This window comes from Megalops cyprinoides, chromosome 6 (genome assembly GCF_013368585.1).
Source record: "Megalops cyprinoides isolate fMegCyp1 chromosome 6, fMegCyp1.pri, whole genome shotgun sequence".
In the NCBI taxonomy this organism is placed as follows: Eukaryota; Metazoa; Chordata; class Actinopteri; order Elopiformes; family Megalopidae; genus Megalops; species Megalops cyprinoides.
Genome location: NC_050588.1, coordinates 34,091,923 through 34,101,469, shown reverse-complemented (window position 1 = coordinate 34,101,469; position 9,547 = coordinate 34,091,923). Strand labels below are relative to the sequence as shown.

The window sequence follows — 9,547 nt, the reverse complement described above, 5'->3', positions numbered from 1 at the left end:
AATGCAAAGTTTAACTGGTATTGTGTTGTGAGGCGCAAGTAGAGCCTGAATGCTGATCTGTTGGGAGGCTGAATTTCTCTGAGGTAAATTCACAAGTTACAGCTTTTGCCGCAGGCTTTACATTGTTAATGTCGGCTGATGCGACAGTTAATTTCTGAGTGCGCCAGTGCTCAGCATCAAGCAGAGGCTGGTTTCAAGTTGGTTGCAGTCAAGTTCGGTTCACTTTAAGAAAGCATCCACTTAAGTCCTGAATAGTTCAGTGTTTGGGGATTGCAACTACCTTCGTGACCATTTTGGCAATAAGCAGGGAGTGAGGGAGCCCTCACTTGAAGGAGGGAAACCATTTTTAGAGCCACATTCCTCAGCCACATTCAAAGTGATCATCTGATCGTTGTGTTATGAAATCATAACACAAGTTGAAATTGCTAGTAGAAAAGTTGAAGTGAACTTTTACTGTTGCACCGAATTAGCACTTCCCAGAAAGCTGTTTTTCAGGGTCATTGAAAGGAAACTGCAAACAAGATGGACCACACTGTACCAAAGCAGACCCTCTCCTGACAGGTGAAACTCTTGTTGATGCTTTGGTGGAAAAGGACTTTCAATGTGACAGGGCTCATTTTGCATGATAGAACTACAGATCTGGGTCAAATCTACACTCCACCAGAATATCCTGTGTTAATGGTTATACACCACAGTGTACAGGTATGGCCCTGCTGGTGCTGAAAAATTTAATCATTGGTCTGTGATGTACATTCTTACACAATCTTATATTAAGGGGTAGTTGATAAACCAAAGCTCTTCGCTTTGTACTTAGCTGACTACGTGGAGGTTAAAACAGAGCTGAGCTACTTGCACTAGAGAACACTAACATTATGAAACATTACGAAATGGTATGAAACATTTTGTAAGTATTATGACAATTCCGTAACGTAACGCAAAACTAAACAGCTGACGTGTATAATTTTTTTTTTTTTTTTTGCCATGAAGAACTACAACTCCCAGTCGCCATTTCGGCACATCTTAACAACCCAGATCAGCTGGAACAGCCAAGGAGGAGGCAGCTCTGGTGAAGACATGTCCAAACTAAACGTACTGAAATTTAGAAGTAATGTGTATAATTAGCATATCGTACCATCGCAAGCGAGTCTGATTTGTTTAGCTGTGTAATTACTAGTGAAAGGTACCTGCACGCTTTGGATGACGTAGCTAGCTAGGTTTGTAGTATTTGTCACAGTGGAGACTGTTTCGCCAGCTAGCCAGCGTTGGCTGCTAAGATGTGGCCTGCTTGACGGAGAGAAAGGGAGGGTCGAGGAAATCTCCCTCTAATCCAGACAACCGCTGGACTCATCTGTTGTCTTTCTTAGCCGTACACGAATCCAGAATTTCTAAATGACTGACCGAGCTGAAGGGGAAAGAATACGACAAGCATCAAACGACCTACGACAATGAACGGAGCGACAAGATGTACCTGAAAAAATCTAAAAGCGTCGGTGCCTCCTCTCCTCTGAATGGGATCGGCAAACAGGGTAGGGGTGGTAGGATCCTCATCGAGGATGCAGCCGGCTAGGGACAATATATCAGAGCATCTAACGTTAATTAGCTAGCTAAACAACGCGACTCATTTAGCTAGCAACTATCCAAGGTGGCCCTTTAGTAGTGACGAGGCAGCAAACGTTAGCTAGCCCGCCATAGCCAGCTAGCTAGCTGCCATTGTTTCTGGTCATTTTTACTAGTTAAGTCTAGTTATCTAGATAGGTCGAATGATTTCAAGTAGCTAAGTAGCTCGTTTGTAATCAATGCGTAGAAAGCAAACTAGTTATCTGGCTAGCTAAATAGCTAAAATTAAAGTCGCTGTACGAGCCAGGGACGGATGCAAATTTGTTATTGCAAGACTAGCTACGCCTTCAAACAATTCTTATTGATCAACCAGTTTCACACGCGCTGATGCTACAGAGTTACTCAATGTAGCTGGTGAGCTAGCTAACTAGTTTTGATTGCTAGTGCGTAAATCTGTCGCATCACTTTGCTAGCCAGTTAGCTAGCCCATGCTCAGCGATGCTTCTGCTCTTTTTGATGTTGAAACTGCAGGGCACAATATATGCTGATCGACCCAGTTGTGGCGCCGGCGAGCACAACAGTAAATTATACATCCTCACACTACACAGCTTTTTAGAGAAGGCGGCGAAGCCTTATCTCCCCTCATAAGTGAAATCCGTCTCATGCATGAAAATTAAAAATTAGTGAGGTACAAAGAAGCAGACAGTGATATCACGAGGGGATGCTTGTGATACTGAAAAGGCATTCATCCTGCCCAAAGGCGTTTAAGAAAGCTTCTCAGTACCGTTTTATTTTGGTCAAAGGTGATATTCTGAAGGGGCTCGTCTTAGTGTCGTTCAAGTACATTAGGAAGTTTTTTGGTGGTAATGATTTTGAAATATTTCAATGATTTTGAAAGAGTTCTGAATCGTTTGGGATCATTTTACGCAAAGAAGTCAAAAGGAGATGTATTGTTAGGTCTGTCAATTAAACAAACATGTAGTTGATAGTTTAATTCATTATACCTCTACTGCTCCAATTTGGTTGTGTAGTTTAACAACAGATGCATTTTTAGTTTGTCAAGACCAGTTGTATGACGACCCTACATCATGTTAAGTGCTTCGATTAGATCTCAGCCCTGACCATCTGTGGACTCTCCTCTTGCCCTTCAGGCATTGCCAGAGTCCAGATTGCCAAGTCTGTGTGTTTTGAGTACTGGTGTCACCTCATGTTTCAAGTGTCTGCCAGTAGGTGGCATAGCACAATATTGAGAAACAGCTTCATGAGTCAGGGTAAAAGGTGAAGGGGCGGATTTCAGATAAGCAGTCGTAACCTTGTCCCTGCTTCCGGCCGGCTCACTGGTTTAAGACCCCGCGCTGTTGATCTGGACCTGAGAGACCCGCTGGCGTTTCTCCTGGAGAAATGCGCGTGGGAGCCGCGGGGCACGGGCTGATCTTGTGGTCATGTGGCTAGATTGGGACTCCAGGAGGAAGAGGAAGGTGGCGGAGATCTCGCAAGCCCTGAGTGTGACCCCTGTGGACGTGGCGGCCCTGCGGAGGATGGCCATCAGCGAGGGGGGGCTGCTAACCGACGAGATCCGCTGCAAGGTGTGGCCCAAGCTGCTCAACGTGCACACTGACAACCTGCCCGAAAAACCAGGTGAGGTACTGGTACTGCAGGGTAAGGAGGATGAAGCTAGCCTGGCTATAGACAAAAAAGCCATCAAATTCATGCCATTGTTAGGGCTGTCTCTATTTTTGAAGCACCTACATTGAATATAGTTATAATTCTGATTTTAAGTCTCTGCTTAAGAAAAGTATTAACTTATCTTAAATTGTTCTTCTGTTGGTGGATGCTCTAGTTGTTTGCCTATGAACTTAATTAAGAGAGCCTTCCAGCTGAGTTTGCTTATTTTCTGGCTGCATCAGGCGAAGATTTGAGGGAGAACCATAAAGATTACCATCAGGTGCTTCTGGACGTGCGGCGGTCCCTCAGGAGGTTCCCACCTGGTGAGTGTTCTCTTTATCACACAAACGCACTGTCTTTATGAAGCTCATGCGTCTCTCTGAAAATAGAGGCGAATACACAAGTTCTCAGCTCTGTGTTTAGCCATTGTTTTTCCTGCGAAAGTTTAATCCTCCTTATTTAGTATTTCCCACTTTTGTACTTGAGAATGTTCCGTGGAGTGCAGGTGTCAACAGTTCAGAATGTGTGGCTCAGTTTACTCAAGCATACTATCTGGGTTACTTTGCTCCAGATGTCTGGTGGTTGGGTTTTTTCCCAAATGAGTATAAAGGCAAACTGGGCCTGCATCATTCATCTCTGTGAAGCTTTGTTTGGCAGTCTCTCCATAGACTAAGGGGGAAAAAAAAACTTCAAATACGAGCGCCTGGAGAAAAAGCACTACTTTTTAGGGATCAAGTACAGATATGACAAGACCAGTTCCTTGGAGGTTTCTTGTTCCTTGGAAGCAGATTTGTTTTGGTCAAGTCTAAGGCAACAGTGTGTTGTGTGTGTTTTAAATAGACACACTATTTGGTGTTTAGCAAAAGGAAGCTGAACCCATTAGGGCAGCAGTTAACCAGAGCAGGTGATCTGAAGACAGGAGTGTCACCCTTTAATTACACAAAAAGATTAAAACAAGATTAAAACATGTTTCTGCACCCACTGTGACCAAACTGTGGAAACTGGCAATTACATTTCTTGACATAAGATTTGTTATTATGTACTTTAGTTATGCATTTAATTTATGTGAGCAAAGTATGTCTGTGTAAGGTACTTAACTGGCCTGTCAGTTACTATACTTGTATCATACAATAGTTTAAAATGTACCCATGAACAGTCCATGGTTTGAAGATACTTGCCTGTGGTTTGACAGGCCAACCTGCTGAAAACATTGTTGAATGATAGCTGCCTGCACCAGGTGTCTTTCCTTCTAGGGATGTTTCTGAATGTGCGCATAACAGCCCTGAATAAAGCTGGCGCTCAGGTCTGTGTATGTGTGCTCGTGTGTGTGTGTCAGGGAGGAAGATCTCTTCAGGTGTGTATGCGTGTGCGTGTGCGTCAGAGAGGGAGAGATCTTTGTGTTCGCCAGCTGAACTGGGCACTGTGTGCTGTGTGCAGGGATGCCGGATGAGCAGCGGGAGGGCCTGCAGGAGGAGCTAATCGACATCATCCTGCACGTGTTGGACCGGAACCCCCAGCTGCACTACTACCAGGGCTACCATGACATCGTGGTCACCTTCCTCCTGGTCCTGGGGGAGCGCCTGGCCACCGCCCTGGTGGAGAAGCTGTCCACACATCATCTCAGGTAGGCCTGCGCTGTGCCTTTTAGCTGCAGACATTAATGTGGAACAGCTCTAGTGGAACATCGTCCTGTGTACCAATTCACCTAAAATTCCTAAAACCATGAAATAAATTTATTATTGAATGCACTGTGTATAGTGTTGCAATATTCTATATAGGAGTGATATGACTTATGTCTTATTTTGACCATTCTAGTCAAGATATTTACTGTTCTTACTATTCTGAACTTTTCTGTGTGATAGCACGTCTTAGGCAGGCTTTTGTAATCATAATAGTGAAGATATAACAGAAATTATCTTTTGATGTATGTAAGTACTGCCATTCTTGTCACGTCAGCATTTGTGTGCAGTAGTGAACTCCATCACTGTCTTCTTCCCTTTTCATAGGGATTTTATGGACCCCACCATGGACAACACAAAACACATTTTAAACTATCTGATGCCCATAATTGAGAGAGTCAACCCAGACGTGCATGACTTCATGCAGCAGTAAGTACTTAATATTCTGTGTTCCTCATCTAGGTATCGCTGATTGGTCAAACAATCATGATTTAATATAGTAAAGTAAAACCTGAAGGCACAATGATTTTCAACGTGGCAGTAACATAGAGCCATGGTCATAAAACTAGTCCTGGTGGGTTACAGGCTGTCTTAAGAGAGACAGTGCTGTTGTGTCTTGTTCAGGGTAGTCGGCATGAATTGTCTTAGTGCATGTGTAGCTAGAGTAACTGGTCAGTGTGTATATTGTAAGCTCTGTGAGTTACACCGATCAGAATATCAGCTGAGTAAAGAGGCTGTGTGCATCCAGACACAAACATCAGCTCTAACAGTTGTGGATTTAAGCCACAGTACTCTTGAGGAGAGCACTTGCAGTATGTTCATCGCTGGTGTGTTACAATAAACCAATGTCCCTTCATTCCCCCTCTCTGTAGGGCAGAGGTGGGCACCATCTTCGCCCTGAGCTGGCTTATCACCTGGTTTGGCCACGTGCTGTCAGATTTCCGGCATGTGGTGCGGTTGTATGATTTCTTCCTGGCCTGCCACCCCCTGATGCCCATTTACTTTGCAGCTGTGGTGAGTTTTTTTTTTTTTCTCGGACTCTGAAAAATCTGATGTCATTTGCAATTACATTTGTTTTTTGCCCCTGTCGAAGTCATCTCTGGATTCTGCAGTTACTCCCACTCCATTTTGAGCTGGCATCTGTCAGGAAAACGAGTCTGAAAACACAGTTTAGTTTAGGAGAATAAATTAGCTTATACTGCAATGCCCTGCACTGGCTCCTGAACCAAATATAAAAATAATACTAACTAATGTTAGTATTATTAAGACAAAGCACCAAGTGTGGTTGGTGCCCTGTCTTAATTTTTGCTTCAGTACTATTCCCGCTTAATGTGTTGTTTGCTTTACTGTTAAGGAACAGGCCTATATTACTTCCTCAGTACCATCTAACCCTTAGCTTTTTGAAGCACAGAACATTTAACACAATTGTGAAATTCCGTTTGAACGTGATCCACCCAGTTTGCAATAGAGTGCATTTAAAAAAACGTATTATACAAAGCATAGATTAATGTGATGCTCGTCTTGGCTGTGAACACTGTTGAATGTGGTGAACGGGCAGAAGCCTGACGGCGTCGCGTGTACCGTGTTCAGATCGTACTGTACCGGGAGGAGGAGGTGCTGGAGTGTGAGTGCGACATGGCCTCGGTGCACCACCTCCTGTCCCAGATCCCTCAGGACCTCCCTTACGAGACCCTCATCAGCCGAGCCGGAGACCTCTTCGTCCAGTTCCCCCCGTCGGAGCTCGCCAGAGAGGCAGCTCAGCAGTACAGCCAGCAGTAAGACTTTTTCACCCTGTCATTCACCCTCTCCCGTGCTCGGTCTCAGAACGCTGCAGATAATACATTTAGGAAAAGCCCTGGTTAGAAAATTATTGGATTATGTGTAGTTTAAAAACAGTTTTCCCGTTAAGTGCTAATAGTAACACTGCCTAGACATCTGTAACTCAAAATGCAACTCTACTAGGCCATGCTTCATGTGGACCTGACAGAACATCATTGGTTTCCCATTAACCCGGAGGGGTGCCTTCTCAGTCACTTAAAGAGTGAGAATGCACCTTAACCCATTACTGAGCACCCAGTCCCATGGCAACAGTTTGTTTCTTGAATGTAAAAGGGGCACCTCAGTTCCTTGCTCAGAACTCTATGGCACTTGTGAGCTCTATTAACAAAGGTGTCATGTTTGTGTTGTCATGCTACCATGGAAACTGCAGAGCAGCATAGTTTTGGATATTTATGACACTGGATCTGTCTGTTTGTGCTCAGTTTAGACCTTAGGTGATTGGGCTGCAGCTAAGCCATGAAACTGTCAACAGCCATGCCAGTGCACACAGAAGAGAGCTCCCATAATTACATTACATTTGTTTAGCAGACACCATTATCCAGAGCGACTTCCAGTACAAAAGAACAGAAATGTATCTATTCAAGTTGAATGTGTAAGACCAGACTAACACCACTCCCAGATCAGTGAGTGAGAGCATAACACCATTCAAGCCCTACCACAAGTTAACTTGTGCAACCTGACTAGACAAGGGAAGCCAAGTGTACTATCATACATCACTATCACTAGATCACAGAATCCAAAACACATTGTGATACCACACATAAAATAAGTAATACAAGTAGCAGGTGTTAGGGGGTGGGGATTGTGGTGGAAACAAGATGCAGTCTGAAGAGGTGGGTCTGCAGTCTGTGTGGGAAGATGACCAGTGATTGCACTGTCTTGACCTCTGTGGGGAGTTCAATCCACTACTGAGGGACCAGTATATATAGAGATCGTGTCTGAGAGGATCTCCCCCGCTGCTGTTTCCCCACAGGACGGCGGCGTCCACCTTTAAGGACTTTGAGCTGGCGTCGGCGCAGCAGCGGCCCGACATGGTGCTGCGGCGGCGGAGGAAGGAGCAGGCGGCGCTGGCGGCCCAGGGCCAGTCCCACGCCCAGGCCATGGTGGTGGCCCGGCCCCGCGCCAAGCGCTTCGTCAGGCTGGCCGTCATGGGACTGACCGTGGCCCTGGGGGCGGCGGCACTGGCCGTGGTCAACACCGCACTGGAGTGGGCGCCCAAACTCGACCTGCAGCTCTTCCCCTGAGCCCGGAGAAAAGGAGGGGGGGCCGGGGTGGGGAAGGAGGGGGGGTGGGGGTTGACGGGCTGAACGAACGGACAGCTAGAGGCGATCTCTACAAAGACTTCCAATTCTGTCCATTGTTTCAAAGGACACGAACGGAGCCAGAAGGCTTTTGTGGACTCTCTTGTTATTTATACGTGTAAATAAAGGTAAATTATATTGGAAATAAATGTCACGCTCACAGAGATTACATTATGTTGCAGGTGGCTTTAACTGAGGGCTGGGAAATGCTTTGCGCCGCGTGTTCTTGGCCGGTGATGGGAGCTGCCAGCGTTGCTTGCTGAGTCGAGGGTTGGAGTGTGTCAGTGCTGGCAGGTGCTAGGCAACTTCAGTTTCTCTCCACAGTCATGTTGGCAGAAATTTGGCCCGCAGGGCCGAGTTCTGAGCTTCCCTCTGACACGGTCACAGTCGAGCCACACTACCCCCCAAACCTAATTTAGGTCGTGGCCTTAAGTCATGTTCTGCTGTGACCTTACAGCAATTGAAGCAGTGACAATAAAACTACTGTAAGTTTTAAATACTGTATTGAGACCAAAAACAGAAAGGTAAACCCCAGCTTTGTATATTTACCATGTTATAAATATTATTTACCATGTCATATATATATATATATTTTTTTTTTTCCAAACAAATCAAATATGATTATTGTTTATCATGTTTGATTTTTATCATAACAATGAACGCCATTTTTTACATTGTCATAACGTAGACTTGCACCCTGTGCTACCGGCATTACAGGTTATTACAATGTTGTTTTTGGTGTTTAAAAAAATACATATACAGGCATACATCTCTCCTTTGGAGTGTATGGGAAAGTGTCCACTCAGAGTGTGTCATTTTTCCAGCTTCTGGTCTGCTGTGTTCACGGTTTATTACCAGGCTGCAAACCCAGAGTTGCACAACAGGAATGTTTTGAAATCCTGTCTTTTTTTTTCAGAATTATTTCTTCATTGTATAAAGCACTCTTCAGATAAACCCTCTAAGGAACCTGGGTCTAAAACAATTTACAGTAAAGCAGAATGCCAATATTCTCAGAAGGCCAGGGTCCCTAGTCAGTGAAAGGGCACTGTGTTTTGTAGGGAAAGTTAAAGCTGGTTGGAGTAAATATCCAATTAAAATCCTAAAATGTTGATATGAGAATGAGGAAAAATAATACTGATGGGGGAGATGTATATTGCAAATAATAACATTGGAAAACCCCTGGTTAGAAAACTGTTGGATTATGAGTAGTTTAAAAACAGTTCTCCCAATAAGTGCTAACAGTAACACTGCCTAGACACCCGTCATTCAAGACGCATTCAAGACTAGGTCATACTTCATATGGACTTTGTATGAAATGTTGAAATCTTTAAGTCTTATAGTGTTTGCCTGCTGGGTAATTTCAACATGCATAAACCCTCTTGAAGCTCATGCTGTCAGCTCATTTATATAGGCTAGCTAAGTGGTGTATATTCCTGGAAACAATCTTTTAATTTTGCCAAATCTAAAAACTCGGAATAAACCCGAGGACGTCACTGCACCAGGTTC

The 9,547-nt window shown here is 44.5% G+C and overlaps 1 protein-coding gene across 2 annotated transcripts; it reads left to right on the top strand.

Moving 5' to 3' along the window:
* Nucleotides 1–1,051: 1,051 nt before the first annotated feature.
* Nucleotides 1,052–7,999, top strand: tbc1d20 (TBC1 domain family, member 20). Of its 2 annotated transcripts, none has more exons than XM_036531379.1 (8): nt 1,052–1,526; nt 3,010–3,195; nt 3,465–3,545; nt 4,660–4,846; nt 5,229–5,330; nt 5,774–5,915; nt 6,492–6,676; nt 7,714–7,999. In XM_036531379.1, the coding sequence occupies exons 1-8, from the start codon at nt 1,463–1,465 to the stop codon at nt 7,982–7,984; spliced, it is 1,218 nt and encodes a 405-aa protein (XP_036387272.1). In that variant the 5' UTR covers nt 1,052–1,462; the 3' UTR covers nt 7,985–7,999. The 2 variants fall into 2 exon arrangements, with proteins under 2 accessions (XP_036387272.1, XP_036387273.1); XM_036531380.1 differs by having other exon boundaries at nt 3,010–3,200; nt 3,470–3,545.
* The last annotated feature ends 1,548 nt before the right edge of the window (nt 8,000–9,547 follow it).